This window comes from Maudiozyma barnettii (genome assembly GCF_903064755.1).
Source record: "Maudiozyma barnettii strain CLIB 1767 genome assembly, contig: KABA2_04, whole genome shotgun sequence".
Taxonomy (NCBI): Eukaryota; Fungi; Ascomycota; class Saccharomycetes; order Saccharomycetales; family Saccharomycetaceae; genus Maudiozyma; species Maudiozyma barnettii.
Window position 1 is genome coordinate 1,132,014 of NW_024545241.1, and position 17,180 is coordinate 1,149,193.

At 33.1% G+C, this 17,180-nt stretch overlaps 6 protein-coding genes and 1 non-coding gene across 7 annotated transcripts; 2 read left to right on the forward strand and 5 right to left on the reverse strand.

Moving 5' to 3' along the window:
• Positions 1–184: 184 nt before the first annotated feature.
• On the reverse strand, positions 185–562 carry KABA2_04S10956 (PRCC domain-containing protein; the record flags this gene model as incomplete). The annotated part of the gene is made up of 1 exon (XM_041550554.1): positions 185–562. One exon carries the CDS (start codon positions 560–562, stop codon positions 185–187), a length of 378 nt encoding a protein of 125 aa, XP_041406488.1.
• A 362-nt stretch (positions 563–924) lies between these two features.
• On the forward strand, positions 925–2,220 carry NTA1 (amidase; the record flags this gene model as incomplete). The annotated part of the gene is made up of 1 exon (XM_041550555.1): positions 925–2,220. The coding sequence occupies one exon, from the start codon at positions 925–927 to the stop codon at positions 2,218–2,220; it is 1,296 nt and encodes a 431-aa protein (XP_041406489.1).
• Positions 2,221–2,383: 163 nt separating this feature from the next.
• On the reverse strand, positions 2,384–5,167 carry MNN14 (Mnn14p; the record flags this gene model as incomplete). Its single annotated transcript, XM_041550556.1, has 1 exon — positions 2,384–5,167. One exon carries the CDS (start codon positions 5,165–5,167, stop codon positions 2,384–2,386), a length of 2,784 nt encoding a protein of 927 aa, XP_041406490.1.
• Positions 5,168–7,317: 2,150 nt separating this feature from the next.
• Positions 7,318–8,367, reverse strand: CBF1 (Cbf1p; the record flags this gene model as incomplete). Its single annotated transcript, XM_041550557.1, has 1 exon — positions 7,318–8,367. The coding sequence occupies one exon, from the start codon at positions 8,365–8,367 to the stop codon at positions 7,318–7,320; it is 1,050 nt and encodes a 349-aa protein (XP_041406491.1).
• Positions 8,368–9,035: 668 nt separating this feature from the next.
• On the reverse strand, positions 9,036–11,909 carry PTK2 (protein kinase PTK2; the record flags this gene model as incomplete). The annotated part of the gene is made up of 1 exon (XM_041550558.1): positions 9,036–11,909. The coding sequence occupies one exon, from the start codon at positions 11,907–11,909 to the stop codon at positions 9,036–9,038; it is 2,874 nt and encodes a 957-aa protein (XP_041406492.1).
• A 1,195-nt stretch (positions 11,910–13,104) lies between these two features.
• Positions 13,105–13,743, reverse strand: CDC8 (bifunctional thymidylate/uridylate kinase; the record flags this gene model as incomplete). Its single annotated transcript, XM_041550559.1, has 1 exon — positions 13,105–13,743. One exon carries the CDS (start codon positions 13,741–13,743, stop codon positions 13,105–13,107), a length of 639 nt encoding a protein of 212 aa, XP_041406493.1.
• A 2,903-nt stretch (positions 13,744–16,646) lies between these two features.
• KABA2_04S11110 lies at positions 16,647–16,718 on the forward strand. The gene has a single exon. It is a non-coding gene; the product is annotated as a tRNA-Arg (tRNA).
• Positions 16,719–17,180: the final 462 nt, after the last annotated feature.

Below are 17,180 nucleotides of genomic sequence, written 5' to 3' on the forward strand. Positions count from 1 at the left end.
TTGCAAAGTATCTCATCGCCTTATAGAATGCTATTACACTTTTCAATGTTTTGGATGTGAAAGCATCGCAAAATTTTTCAAGCGAAAAAATTAGAAACTGAAAAATTTATGCCGCCTCGTTCAGGGTGATGTTCGATGGATTGAAAATTAGAAACACTTGAATATATAATAATTGCCCTTTAATCTACCAGCCATATCTGCTACGTGATTGCTTTTTAGCATTCTTGATTCTGTTGTTACGTTCATTTAAGGAATCCATATTCTTTTTAGCATTACTTACTAATGAGCTTAATTGATTCTTCGGATCACGTACTCCGGAAATCACTAGCGATTCTTGAACCTGAGGAATAAATTTGGTTGATTCTTGCATACAATGGAGCTTTTTCTTGGGTATTTCATTTTTGTTTTTGTGATTAATCTTTGTTTTATTTTCAGTTCTATCACTACTTTTCGATGTAGTTGATTTAGGTTTGATATATCCAGTTCGGGTCAATGTAAGTGGTTTAAAGGATCTTTTATGCATATCTGTTTTACGACGATTATATCCAGTTGAAAATACCATTGCTATAATTAATGTATTATTGTTCCTAAATATAACGATATTATATTAAAAATATACTTTCTTGACAGTGTTTACTATTTTTGTTGTCTTCAAAATGGTTTCAAACTATTTTCTAATGAACTTGTACTATATATGTATGTATATCTTGGGAAATTATTAATTCTCAGTTTTTAACCGCACGGCAATAATTTCGATGGTGCCCGTCATACTAAGTCCACCAATATAAGACAGATTTTATTTCGAAACCTAAAAGGAGACGTTACCTCAAGTTCAAGTTGGACTAATTTATTTGTTAAACGTATATGTATTCTAAATTTATTCGATGATTGTTTTTGAAATATAATAAATTTAAATGAAATTTAATGAAACCCGCTAATAAAATTTTGGTAGATTTGTCTATTGCTGCTGTTCAATTGAACCCACAAATAGGTAAGGTAAATGAAACTATATCCAGGGCTAAGATGCTCTTGAATCAGTTCAAAGCCAAGTTAGAAACGAGAGATGGAAATAAAAATGTGGATATGATTGTGTTTCCGGAATTTGCTCTTACTGGTTATAATTTTATGTCAAGAGATCATATTCTTCCTTATACACATACTACTAAAGAAAGTCCATCTTTTAAGTTTGCGCAGAATGTTTCGAAGATGTTTAATTGTTATACAATAATCGGCTACCCTGAAAGTGAAACAGAATCAAAAAAAATATTGTTTAACTCAGCTGCAGTCGTTTCACCTCAAGGTGAACTAATATTTAATTATAGAAAATCGTTTCTGTATTTTACAGAAGATAATTGGGGATGTTCAGAAAATCCAAAACAATTCCAAAATTTTCCTCTTATTTTCAAGAAAAAGGGTAGAAGAGTAGGAAATATGAATAATGAACCTATTGATGTCGAGTTGAATACCTCCATTGGTATATGCATGGATCTTAGCCCTTACAAATTTGAAGCACCATTTAATGATTGTGAATTTGCTTCATTTAATTTAGATAAAAGAGTGGAACTTATTATATGTCCAATGGCATGGTTACATAGTTCATCCGTAACAAAGCAAGATTATGAATTAGATAATGATTCTAATAATGATATACCTAAAAAATTGAAGAATATTGAAAATGTTTTGGAATCACAAGGATTACCAATAATAGGCTCACAATCTGATTTTCAATTGGATTTAGATAATAACAATAAAACAGCTCGCATCCCTACCGGGTCATCGGATATTGGACACACTTACAATGAGTTGTCGAAACCTGATATGACCAATGTAAATTACTGGTTGCTTAGATTTCTACCATTCTTGCAATTAAATGTAAGAAAAAATTGGGCTGCAAGAAAAAGCTTGTCTAATATATTTGAAGAACTAAATCGCCCATCTTATATGGGTACCTCAAAGAATAAATACTGGGAATTTGCTAATAGAAATACAATTATGGTAAACGCTAATAGATGTGGTGTAGAAGGTGGAGACACTCTCTTTGCTGGTAGTTCAGGTATTTATAAATTCAATGGTCGCGAAGATTTTGACATGGAGGAGTTAACAAAGGATGATAATAAAAGGCTTGATTCAACAAACCCTAGTGTTGAATTATATGGGAATTTAGGAAAGGGAAAAGAAGGTATAATTGTAAGAGATATTCAGTTTGAAATAGAGAGATAACTTTAAAAAACGGTGCAATTAAATAATAATTTGTGAATCTATGTATGATAAGAATGTGTATTTATGTTGTAAATCTATATTATTTAAATGATGAAATCATGATAATTATTTAAATATATATGCTTTGATGGTGATATTAGGTGTCGATCTGTATTAGAACTTTCTAATCTAAGGAAGCATCCCCTTGAAATATTTTCCCCCCTTCCTCTTTTGAATTTTCAAACAATTCTAATCCAATATTATCCAGATATTGATCATCAATCTTGAAATATGTTCTTTCATAAAGCATACTATATGCCTTCCATCTCTGTTTTAATATTTTCTCATTGATTGTATTAACTAATGTATCTATCTCAATAACATCTGCGTTTTTTTCGTATCTATCCCATAAGGATTGTTCATACTGTAACAGCATTGGATCCTTAGCAGGAGAGTTCATATTCTTAGAAAATTCTGTCCTTAATTGTTGTAGATATTTCTTTTTATCCTCAACACTCATTTTATTGTCATATTCTATCTCTATTTCTTTTTGACGATATGTTACAGTATCAAAGGCATTGTGTATCACAGTAAAGGTATCAAACTCCCTAGAAATTAGCATATTTTTAAATACACTAAGTAAATCATTGAACCTAAATGTCTTTAGATTGGAATGTACTGGAAACAAGGAGTTATCATTAACAACATTTCTAATGATATTCATAATTGAATTAGGGACCCAGTGATTTAATTTGGCGGTGAATGTATGCATTTCATAAGCATTATAACCATATATAGGAGAAACCGTATACTCTATCTTCATAGATGATATCACTTTGTGTGGTACTAAGACAGGTACACCGTGAAACATACTTGGTTTTAAGGGAGATAACATTTCCAAAGTGTTAAAATGGTTATTTCTACAATTGACCATAGTTAATTTTTCATTAAAAATATAACGTTGAACTTCTGTAAGGTTCCTTGATACGGTGTCCGCAGTAGGTAAGTTTTTAATTTCATCGTTATAAATCTTCATTATTTGATCAACACTGTTTATATCAAAATCTCTTTGATGTTCGGCGACATAATCTCTTAGTTGAGCAATGGATAATTTTGCTAGACCAGTGTAGGCATCATAGTAATTGTCTATCACTTCCTTTGTTGGATTTTGAACTTCATCTGACAGTTTTATATCTTTGGCTTTTTCCATATCATAGAAATCAAATTTTCTTATTGGAATAACATCGGCGGTGACTGCTAAAGCTGTGATGTCAATATACAGACCAGAATTGATATCGATAAATCTTGCATCAATATTGTTAAAACCATTACCATGTCTACGCACAGTAATAGACGTACCAACATCAAGTAAAAACCTCCCATTACCTTCTCTAGGGTCCTCCATGATTATACTTTGATTAAAGTATTGGGCCATATAATGCAAATGTTTTAATGGCATTTGTAAATCAAAATCATTGTCCCATGGGAATGCTAAACCATTATATAATTGACCATATAACGTACCATGAGATAACCAAGAGATAAGGCCATTCGCTTTAATGAATTTTTGAAAAGTACGAATCATTGAATTCAGCTTTGCAGAATATTCGACTTGCTCATATATTAATGCTCCATGAAAAAATCTCTGATCCCTGTGGTGTCCCATAGATTTGAATTGAACAATCCCACCAGGTTCTTTGAAATATTTTGAAGCCATTGATGGATGAGTGTTAATCGAAACCTCTAAACTCTCAAGATAATGCTTATCATGAGCTGTTAAATTCGATATACCTTTTCCCTTCAGTTCCGTTATCTTACCTTTGGCATCAAATTTAAAATCTTCAAGTTCGAGATTCACAGAATCTTCATCATAAACATTTTTATTTAATCCTGGAATCGTAACTTTAAATTTTTCTGATATGTCACTTGATATGAAATTGGAATACATTGCATCATGATCGAATTTTATATCTTGATTAATTTTGTCACGAGGTTGTTGTTCGATATATTCATGTAACATTCTATTTTCGGCCATATTGGAACGATCTTCTTGTTTAACATCGATTTGATAGACATAATCATCACTTTGCAGTAATGTTATTGATAATGGGTTATGAACTGTGTTTAAAAGATAGTGTCTTGCTTGTAGATCAAATACTTCTGGTCTCACACGTTCCATAGATGCCGTTAAATTTAATGGTAAATTGAAATGAGTATTATTCGTTGGTAATAATTCACAATAATTCGATGGAACATTAACAGCGACATTAGTAAAACTTTTTGAGGATCTGTACCAAAAGGGATCATCGTATTTAAATCTCTCCGAATGGAATAATTCTTCGCCTATATCTTTTTCCCATCTTTCTAAATTAGTTTTATCGAATGAGGGATGTAATAGAATAGAGCATTGTATAGTACTTGAATGTTTCTCCTTTATTGAGATTAATCTGTTATACATAGTAAAATCTGCAAAATCATACCATGAGAAAGGCATAATATAATCATTTGTGACTCCATAATTCATAACATTATTCAAATATACTGACCAAACTAATCTTGGATCACTGTTATAAAATTGTAAGTCATCAACAGAATTCAATATTTTACCTTTATCAGTACCTATCGTTACAGTCAATAGATTTGATTTTAAATAGTATTCATCAATCCATCTTCCTGATGTATCATATCTTAGTTTTTCATATAATTCTGTTGCTTCGGTTAAATTGGTTGGATATGTTAATATTTTAGTATTGGTGCCTGTACTTAAGGATAAAGGTATTATAACAAAAAGAGGTTTAAAGAATGAATTAAATGAATCTTCTTCACCATATAATGCTACACGGTAGACATATATAATGGATATAACTGAATAAATTCCCAAACTAATCAATAAATTTTGACGAAATGTTTTTTGATTTATTCGAATTAATATAGTGTGTAATATACGTCTAAAAATGTGTATCTTCATTATGTTCAAAATATATGTCAAATGTAATAAATAGATAAACTTGAAGTTAATAAGATATAGCAATGATTTGAATTGTTGTGTTGTGTCAATAAAAGAAAACGATAATAATTGATCAGTTCAAAAATATAGAGAAAACAAAACGAAATGGATTGTCAAAGTTTCATAGAAATGTATTTTATATAAAAAATTGTGTGCTTGTGATAATCAATATTCAAATAAATTTTCACTCAGCCCAATAACAATCAATAGTTAATAATAAACTTAATTTAATCAAATTTCACAATATTATATAACCAGTATAACAATTCTATTCTATTCCACAATTGAATAACTTTAGGTTCAGACTTCCTTAAATGAGAAGAAAAGTGCGTAGCAATTAGTGAGATTTTTCGGAAGATTCCTGACAGCTCTTGGCAAAAAACAAACAAACAGGCAAATATAATTAATTAGCAAATTGGTGTTTAAAACACAAACAGATACATGAATCACTTAAGCCTCCAATTTGTATATGTCGTTGTAATGATACTTATACGTTTTGGATAAATTCTCACTTTTGGTGATAATGCCAAGGGAAAATAAAAATAAGAAAAATAAAGAAAAAGATAATGTACATAATATAATGTTGTAAATAATTCAATGCTAACTGAACAAAGATTTTTAAGAATTTCCACTGGCTGACTCAGTACAAAAAAGGGCACATAGAGGTAGCTATCATGTTTGTATCTGTAGAAATTTAAAGAGATAACAGAAGTACTGAAACCCCAATAAAGACAGCAGCAAATCAGTCAATAGAGAGCCAAATGGCAATAAGCTACCTTAATAAATAAATAAAAAAGGTCCTGCCCGCCTCATCCATTGTTGCATTTGAGGGACTTTGTAAAAATTACAAGATTTTCTTCTTAAAAAACAGCGAAACTCATTATTCGTTTAATGTCCTGTTCGATCTCCGTGGAGATTCGCGCATTCAGCAATCGCAAAAAAGAGAGACAAACAGAAAGGCAGACAGATAGCGTACCTAAGCAACTACACATATGCATATATAATTGAACTTGAAACCGGGGAGCTCAACTCATAAATATTATATAGCGATGTTGACCTTTACAGGTTAGGGTTTCTTTTTGGAGATCTAGCCGAAGCTATTGAGGTAAACTTTTCTTTGACTTATACAAAGAAAATCATAATGGGCAGCTCTATAATATGATAATTTTCTGACCCTTCTGTGCGTTGCCGATAAGATATTGTAGTTTACTGTATTATTTAATCTACAGTATCCATATATCAATATGAAGAGAATGTCGAACATACTGAACTCTTGATGTTATAAACTATATTGTGAAGATATGATTATCAATGAATATTTACCTAAGGTAGAAATGGTAAAAGATTTCAGACCTGCCATGTCTTAGGGTGTTTGAACATTCGAATTAAAGAGTTCTATGGAATTTAGCGGCTGAAAGTTGCATCAACAATACTTAATTCAACTTCGCTGAAGAGTAATCATAATCACTTTTCGCGTTGTACGAATAGTCCCTATTATCAAATATTTTTCTGGCCAACTTTAGTTTGAGATGATTTCTGTAGCTTCTTTTTTCTTGAAAGCCTCCATTCACTCGGCTAAAGATTAAAAATGCGTTGACGTATTAAGGCTTGGCATTTTCACTATTTTAGTAATTAATAAGAAGAAGAAAAGAAAAGAGGCGCATCCGTTGTGGAGTTTGACATCTTGTGATTTATTGCTCTGATAAAATAATAAGTAGAAATTTTAATATTTGACATTTAATTATTTCAGGCTATTCTTCCCTCAACAGTTTGGGCTGCAATAAATTCGTTGAGGACCGAATTTTAGTATCATCCATATTTGATTAAAATACTAAAAGATTTTCAAAATTTGTAAAAGGACATGTAAATTTTTTTATTAATGCAGTCTTTTCTTTTTTTAAACACAATGAAGATTCTAGTCCATTTGTTTAACGAATTTGTTATTATCATTAACAATTTTATATTATATATTTAGATTTGACGATAGTTTGGTAATATCATTTCTTTAAGAAATAAAGATGAATGTATATGTATACATATGTAATGATTATTTAATTATACAACCTTTGATTTTTATGTTTGATTGGAAGATAACCTTTCGAGATGAATAATCAATCGTCCTTCTTTGATTGATGATTCTTGTTATCATGCAACATATCATCTGGCAATTCTATGTGGTTTTCTTCTAATAACCTTTTCAAATAATCTATTTCTTTGAAAGCATGACCAAGTTCTTCTTCTAGTTTTTCTTTTGCTGTAGCCAGCTGAGAAGCAGTTTGTTCACTTAATAATTTTTGTAAGGTCCATTTTTCAATATTAGCATTCTCAGTCTCCTTTAATTTTTCAATATATTCAGATGCACGAGCTAAAATGGCAGCTTTGCTAGTTTCTTTTACGGGTAACAATAAACTTAAATTATTAATGTGATGATTAATACTCTCTCTACGACGTCTCTCCACTTCTTTATGAGAATCTCTACGTTGTTTCTTCCATTCATCGGTGCCAGTGATTGGTGCAGGTTTACGGCCTCTCTTTGCAAGCCTTTTACGTGCTTCGTCGATATCTCTCGCTATAGCGATTGAAGTATTGTCATCACCAGTGGTAACACCGGACAGAGAGTTAGAATTATCGTTATCCGCAACGGCTTCTTCAGTCATTTTCATCTCCTCGTTATCATTTCCAGCCATGTCAATTTTAGATTCAGGAATATCTAATTTATCATGAGAAGGAAGGGCAGTCTCCGCCTCTTGTAATGATACATCAACATTATTATGATTAGCATTCTCATTTTGCAATAGATCATCATATGTAGCGGATACAGCAGCACTAGCTACATCCTCAACATCATGGTGAGCATTATTGACATCTTCAGCATGTTGTAAGCTGACATCGTGGTCTCCGTCATCATCATGTTGATTTTCACCTAGAAGCTCAGAATCAATATTGGAGTCTTCGCTGTGTGCTACAGTACTAGCGGCGACAGCTGCTGCATCGTCGTTGTCATCATCAGCATTACCACCATTATGATTTACATTTTCTTCGCTTAATTTCTGTTTCTTAAGATTACCATGAGCCTCTTCGATATCGTCGTAATTATCACGCAATCTCTTATCGATATCTTCCTCAGTTGGTTCATCGTTTCTATTACTTATGGAATTCATCTTATAACTATCAAATTTTATTATATACAATGATGTGAATATGTCTAGTCCTTTGTATGTTTGGAAGATCAATATAAGAATAGTAGTAGACCCTTTAAAAAAACAGTAAACAAAGGTCGATTAGATTGTAAACAACGTGATATCCACGTGTGAGAAAATGAAACTTTTTTCCTTCCCTTTCAGTTTAAATACTTTTCCTTTTAAGGGCTCAAATATTCCATCACAATTTAGATCTTTGTTTTTTTGGATTTGGTTTATTTACTTTCGGCAAATGGGAGAGGAGTACAACTGTGTTCTGTGGATTTTTCTGTAGGAGTGCGTTTCCAAAATACCTAAAAAGGTGGGAAGAGCACGTGATTTCTACACGTGCCAACATCATTATGCACGTGAATAGCATTTCCTATATCAAACAATTACGCTTGAGTAATGTTATAGACATTTCAATACAATGTAGCTATCTGTTTACTGTCTGAAGGTTAAGTTATTAACTTAGTGGTTTAAGTTACTTCTAAGCTAGATTTATAAAGTATCTCATTTTTTAATTTCTTGAAAATGTATCTCGTGTGAAAATTGCAGGAGTATTACTTATTAGTTATATAATAATATTATTCTATATGGAATTATACGGGGTGGAAGGTTGGTAGTTCAATCAAATATGAATTGCACTACTACCTTGAAACTACGTTACTAAATGACATTGGAGACACTACGCTGTTTGTTATATCCAGGTGGTGGTGAATAACCAACTTCTTTGTTGCCGGTGTTGTAATGTTAGCAGTAGTCCTATTTGGAGATGCAACGGAGGCATTGCTGCTTATAGAAGCCGAAGTTAGTTTCTTAGATAATGCAGCTATGTCAGGTTTATTTTCTGTTGCAACGTTCTTTCCCCCATCTTTTGTTATTTCTTGATCAGATGGTGTGGAAGGTATTACCTTGTCCAAAATATTATCGACGGATTCTTGGGCATCTTCAATATCCATTTTATTTAATCTGCTCTTCAAGGCTGGATCGAGTGTAGAGATATTATCACTAGGTTTACTCAAATCCTTTACTTTCTTGCTTGTCTTTGGTTTTATAGGTGCTTGAGCTATTTCTACCATAGATCTTGGTTTTACAGAGCTAGTAACAGATTTATCGTCAACACTAGACTCATGTGGATTAGCACTAGGTTGAGGAGAGCCTGAAACTAAAGATGTTACGCTTGCAACTTCGCTACCTGGAGTGGCGTCTGGTATTGGAGACTGAGCACCAGGGACTGAGGAAACTTTGATCATTGGTCTCTTGGTGATATAACTGTGGTCATCAGGGTCTACGCAAGTTTGAATACTTTGGAACCAAGGATCTTCAAATAGGTCTTCCATAGTATATCTCGTTTCATAATCCGGGTCTGCTAGTCTCCATGCTACACGAGATGCATCACCATTTTGGAAATTTCTTGCCATACTATATTCTGCACCTGGACCTGCCTTATGCGAACCCTTGACTCTAAAGGTCTTGTTTTGATATTGAATGAAATTATTATAGGATTGATCATAGTCTCTGAATCTAGCATCTGTATTACAGGATTCGATAAATGGAATCACATTATTCACCAATGTGTACAGCATTATCCCCAGTGCATATGTGTCCATGCTTAATGGATTAAATGGTTTTTGGAATTTTTCTGGGTAATGTTTCTTAGAATCGAAATACATTACTTCAGGTGGAGTGAAAGGTGGAGAGCCTAGCATACCTTCGCATAATTTAATTGGAGATGTGAAATCATCTGGGATTTCATGAGACCAACAAGAAATTCCAAAATCTGTTAACTTACATACACCATCGGGTGATAATAATACATTTTCTGGCTTGATATCTCTATGAGCAACACCATTATCATGACAGAATTTAATACCGTTGGCAATTTGTTTAAAGATACAGTATTTTTCATTGACTGGGACACTTTTCCAACCTGTCTTCTCGATCAATTGGAATAAATCACATTTACCAAGTTCCATAACAAACCCCCAACCTCTGGTAGTATACGTAGTAGTAGGAACCTTAACAAGTTCAAATGTACAAGTAATATGAATACTGTGACTTAGTTGTTTTGCAATAACAAATTCTTTCGAACATCTCTTGTAAAATTTATCTGGAGTTTCATGGTATATCATATTCAGTTTCTTTAAAGCATATACATCCTTCTTTTGGAATGATGATCTAACTTTTCTCACTTCGCTGGAACCACCCGAACCTATAGGCTTATTATTTGGGTCAAATACAAAATTGTCTGATAATGTAATACTATATTGATGTAAATTTTCAGGTAACCAATCATTTGGATTAGCAATCGGTAAAGGCAGCATACGAATCTTTTCATTACCATCATGTAAATAAAAACTCAAATCGTTACCATCTTGGGCAGCCGTTTCTGCAAAAGCTGTTCCTGGTCTACTTGGAGCGTTGGGATTTAAACCGTATGGGTTATAGATTAAATTAGTTTGACTACTATTTCTTGAAGAAGAAGAATCTAGGTTAGACAAAGCGAGTTCACCTGAAAGACTATGAGTAGCAAAACTCTTGGATCTATGAGGTAGTCTCTTATGATGTTCTTCTGTAGAAAGAGAAGCATCAGTTGAAGGCTTATTCAATTTTTTACTAACAGAAACGTGATGAGGACGTGCCTTTGACGTTGTATTGGTAGTCTTGGCAGTCTCTGTCTCTGTTGATTCAATTTTCTTATCGATAGCATTTATGTGAGGTAAGGCATTTGAAGATGATTCGTTAGTTCCTAGTGTAACCGAGGAGGAATTCTCAATATTATCAATATTATCAATATTGTTATGTTGTTGGTGATGATGGTGATGATGATGATGATGGTGATGACCATGTTCACTGGTGATATCGCTATTTTCTTCTGCAGAATCTTCATTATCATGATGATGACGATGATGATGATGGTGAGGATGCTGATGGTCAACAACACTAGGAGATTTTTCTTTATGGTGATGATGTTGTTGTTCAGTAGAGTTAATGGTATGAACTGCATCATCGGGATTGATTTTTACAAGTTCATTATCATTTGCATCCATATCTTTACTTTTCAAATTTTCTGTTTCCTTATCCGAATCAGTATCAGATTCAGATTCAGACTCAGACTCTCCATTTTCATCTTCATCTTCATCACTTCTTACAGCTGTTTTTTTAACGAATGGATTACTACTATGAGCCATCAGGTTCACAATAGCGGCACTTGATTTCACAGGACGAATTGTAGTTGGAGATCCATTCCCTGAGGGACTCCCGTTATTATTCAATCTCGAAAAGATGGAACTTGATCTATGTCTAGTGTCATGGTCTGTTACGACATTTTCAGTAGCAGTTTTAGAACTATTCGGTTTAGAACTTGTTGGTTTTCTCCTCAAAGGAGTTATACCATTAGTTGAGCTATTATCTAAATATTGTGCATTATCATGAGATTTTGTATTTAATAATTTTTGCCCTAATAATTTCAAAGTACTAACAGATTGACTTCTCTGTAAATTCTTTGAATCAGACCCCATTTAAATGTAGTATATGTCTGTTGTATGTCTGTCTATCTTAAATATTAGGAACCTTGGCAAGACTTTTCGTCAATAAAAAGCTATATGCGTTTGTGTGTATATAAATTAATAAAGAACGAGAGTATAAACCGATTTAGATAATTTCAATCCCTAATTTATCTATCTGTTTTTCAATCAATTTATTAGGAAATTTTGTTCGATATATTCCTTTTCACTGCTATATGTTTTATTATATATGATGATTATATAATTGATTGTTATATATTCCACTGGAGCATGAGAGGGGGGCGTTCTGGAAACGGGGGAAATGAAAGTTATTGAGAGAAAGGACTACCCAAGCAATGTGCAAACCCATGATTAGACAGATATATTACGCATTGATCACAGAGACACCTTCTGTCTCCCGTCCCGTCTCGTCTCGTCTCGTCCGCGTACCGAATTTTTCAGTTTCTTTTGCGAAATTCTTAACGGAAACAACAAGAGAAAGTCAGTCAGCGAACGTGAATTCCATCAGTTTTACGGTAGTGAGAGAGTTGGGACGAGGAATGGAATGGTGTTGTGAGTGCACACCCAAGGCAATGACTATGTAAGTTTGGGATGGAGAGATGGTGTAAGTGTTTGGTGAGTACTGGAATGTTTCAGTTTCTATGAATAGATAGAGAAATCAGTTGTTGCTTGAATATGCTATCTCTATTGGGATGTGTTGGTGAGTGTGTTTTTAAAGGACTTCTTTTTTGTTCTCAGATAGTGATGCAGGGGAGGATAGGGGAGAATGGAAGGGATGCGCTGTTGTGTCACAGTTCACGGAAACGAGTCTTTGCGTGGGGGGGTGAAGTGTGAAATGCGAAGTGTGAATTGGGTAGCTCTCTGTTTCTGTTTACTTAAATGTATGGGTTTGGGCATGGGGGACCCACATCAGTGAAATAGACATAGATATATATATTTTAAACTAAATCTGGCAGGTAAAGCGTGGGGGTTGTTGGGCACCAAGATGACGTTGACAACAATAGTAGCAACAAGTACCTGGTGAAGATGACGTCAAGTGAACATGAAACTACTAAAGGTGAAAGGTTATTCAGTTGCTATTTATTATTAATGTGATAAAAGAACTATGAAAATGTTTGTGTTTATGTATAATAATTGATGCTATATGGTATTTGTTGGAAAGATACTAAAGACGTTAAAATAAGTTGGATTATTCAAATAATTTGAAAGTAGTGGATGGGATCTGTTTGGTATCTTGTACGATGGTCCATATCTTTTTGGAGACTTGATCAATAGTACAGCCAGTCACATCTACGATGACCAAATCATTTTGACTATCAAGTTTCTCAAATAATTTGTAAAATTGCTCACGTACTTTCTCTTGGAAAGAATTATTCTCATAACGTTCTTCACCAAACCCTTCACGTGTATCGTTACTTTCATGATTGACAAGGAATAATGTCAAATCTGGTCGCACTAGACCACGATCACAAGAATAACACCATTCAAGGTCCATTCCTTCAATTCCTTTAGCTGCACTATACGCTACTCCTGAGTACACATATCTGTCCATTATAACATTATCTCCCATTAGCAATTTGTTTCTAATGTAATCATTACGTTCCCATCGATTTGCACTAAATAGCAAATGAACAGCTTGATCTGGTAATTTATATGACGGATCAGTAAGATATTGGTTTATCTGTTGACCAATCGCTGTACTACGATCAGGAAACTTCAGTAAAGTTGTGGATTCGCCAAATTGTTGACGTAATAATTCGCATTGTGTACTTTTACCCGTGCGATCTAAACCCTCGATTAATATTAGTTTACCACGATTCTTTGACATTTGTTTGATTGTTTGATACTTTGGAATACCTGTATTTTCATACTCTAGAAACAAATTTATTTTGTTTTGATATCCTGCTAGTGAAAATTATCATCTCATACATATCCTGGAACCTTGCTTGTTTTTAATTTATTGCTCAATCATTGAAAAATAAATAAAATCGGTAGGTTTCGCGACTATTGCAAAAAAAAAAAATATACATGACGAGTTTGCTAGATATAGAAGAAAGTAATATACTGTAGATCAATGTTCCTATCTGTCTATTCTTGCCTAGTGTTCTACTTCTTCAGCTACATACACCCATCCTCATACCAAACTGATAACGTAGTGTTGATTAACACTACGTTATCAGTTTGGTATGAGGATGGATGCAGCAAGGCTGTTGTTATTATTTTTGATTGTATATTTGAAGTGATATTCATTCAAATATTTAATATATATATATTATGAAATTCCACACTTGAAGGCTTTATTATAAATGTTTTAAAATAATTACTCTATGATATTTAAGTTAGTAGCGAGATGTTAAATCATATTTCCAATGATTCAGTAAACTTCACGGTGTCATCGAACATGCTTTATACCAAGAAAATGAGTATAACAACGAAAGAATAATTGCTACAGAATTATTCTCAATTTACTATGATTGTAAGCCGGATCACTTCTTCTTTCAAAAAGAACTAGAAACCTTTCGTAAGAAAAGTGTAAAAGTTGGAATTACTACTACCGACAACGTTCTATGTGATAGAATTGTCCAACATTTGACAAGGCTATTCAAACAAATCGGTGATGATTACAACCGTAATTATCCATCCATTACATTACTTGACCTGTTAAATAAAATCACCCTTGTCTATACCAGATATGTCAAAAACGGTAAAAAATTATTCGCCAACGAAAACTCAAACTCAGCTCCTAAGGACACTGGAATAAAAATAAAATCCTATGTCAAACCTGCTACTCCCAAATCCAATCATAAGGATAAGACCAAAGGTAAAGGAAAGAGCTTATTCCATATCCAACAATTTGATCCCTCATATAATGATCTTAGGCAACCACAGTTATAACCTCGACAAATTATTAATTGTGGATTCAGATGCTTAAATTTCCGTTGTACGTGATACTTCCTTATTAACAAACCTAAACTTCAACTCCTCAGACTAACTTCTTGGTGCAGGGGATGAAGAATCACTGTTGACGCTGCTAGTACATTATGTTTAAAATTTGGAAAAACGACTATTCGTGTTAAGGCATTGGCCTCCCCAGATACATCATGTAATTTAATCTCTCTACACGATCTAGAAAGAACTGGTTTAATTATAGACCCCCAACATCTTTCTGCAATTTTAAATAAAAATGAAGAAAAAATTTAGGACATCATCGATTGTGGATGCTATATCTGTCTCCCACTTAGCCTGATCCAAAACACATCGAAGAAACATAAAGTCCACCATGTCTCACATAAACTTTCTATGGCTTTTCTACACCAACTCTTTAGCCATATCAATATAAAAATGATTAAAGACACGACTAAAAACAAACTTATCAAAAACATTCAGTTATCTGATGTCGACTGGTCAAACATTGACAAATTCCAGTGCACCGATTGTATGAAAGGTAAGGCAACCAAACACAAATATATTGTTGGTTCCCGTTTAAAATGCCAAAACAACTGCGGTCCATTTGAATATCTCACTCTGATCTGTTCGGCCCAGTTACTGATGTCTCTGCTGTTTCTCCCAATTATTTCATTTCTTTTACAGATGAAGCTACTCGCATTCAATGGGTATATCCCTTAAAAACAAGTCAGCTAATTCAATCTACAATATTTTTGACCACTTAGTAAGACAAATTCACACCCAGTTCCAAACAAATGTTTTATCTTTCCATATGAACCATGGGTCTGAATACACTAACTCGGATATGATAAAATTCTTCCAAGAACATGGTATCATCCCGATCTATAGTTCCACAAGTGATTCATCATACAATGGTGTTGCTGAAAGAAGTAACCTCACCTTTCTAAATGATTGTCGTACGCTACTAATTGCTAGTCATCTTCCAAACAGTTTATGGTTTAATGCTGTAGAATTTGAAACCCTTATGAGAAATGCTTTTATAAATCCAGCCTAAAAAATCTTACCCAGCGCTAAAACGAGACTTGCTGGTTTAGATGCTGCTATTATGCTACCATTTGGTTAAGAAGTAGTCGTTCACAGCCACAAGGTCGAAAACAAATTATATTTCAATATAATAACACATAATGCTTTATCTCCTTCAAAGGTATCCCATGGTTACTTAATTTATATTCCTGCCAATAAACAGATAATTGATACGGCTAATTATTCGTTCGTAAAAACATTCTACCAATGACCAAACACCTGAACAACAATCGACTCTTGTTCATTTAATTATTATCCCCTGGAGGTCAATATATATCAGATCCCAGAGGATGCGTGATTATACTTGGAAAGTATCGTTAATGGTAACCATGTCACAGTTCACTGAGGTATGTTGAAATGTAGCGGCAACGCTAAAAAGGCTAACATTAGCTTAACCTATCTGAAGGTGAAGGTAGCTAATATAAGTAGACTTACTTTATATAACATAAAATAAACAACAAGATTATACATTTGAATATCTATAACTATGTCCGATAATTTCAACTCGAATACTAATCGTATATTCTCGATTTCAAACTTACGTTTATATAAAATGTCCGAATTAAATAAAGTAAAGCTTGAAGACACTAATAGAGGCAAACACTTTATCTCAGATTCTCTACAGTTTTAGTGTTGCTGCTACATTTCAACATTTACCACCATTTGTACATATTCTCACCAAATTTCATAATTTTGTGTATCTTAAAACGGCTCACAGAAATCTGGTTATTTAAATTTCCTATTCCATTGGCGTAATGGTAACGCGTCTCCCTCCTAAGGAGAAGACTGCGGGTTCGAGTCCCGTATGGAATGTTGTTTTTATATTTTTAATATATAGTCACGTGACTTCTAACAAATTTATCACTTACTTATGACACAATAGGCTAAACAATGTCGTTCTATTTAAATTACAGTTCTACTATTTCCTAATATATCGCATTATGATACAAAACTATTGTGGAATCGAAATTTTTTATCCTTATTAATCTTGTTGAATATCACTATTAACTTTTTTTTTCGTCTAATAAAATATGAAAATTTCTTGCTTTTTTTTTGAATATCTTTTGAAATTGTACCATTGAGAAATTGCCATTTCGAACGTTTTTTCTTAGCGCATATAATGTAATATGAATACAAAACAAAAATCGATGACCTCACTTACATTGAGCTTAATGATAGTACATTTAATATATTATTGAGGGTTATTCATTAAATATATACTTGTCGTATCTAAATTTGTTAGAAGAACTTTTTTGTATAAAAACAATCATAATT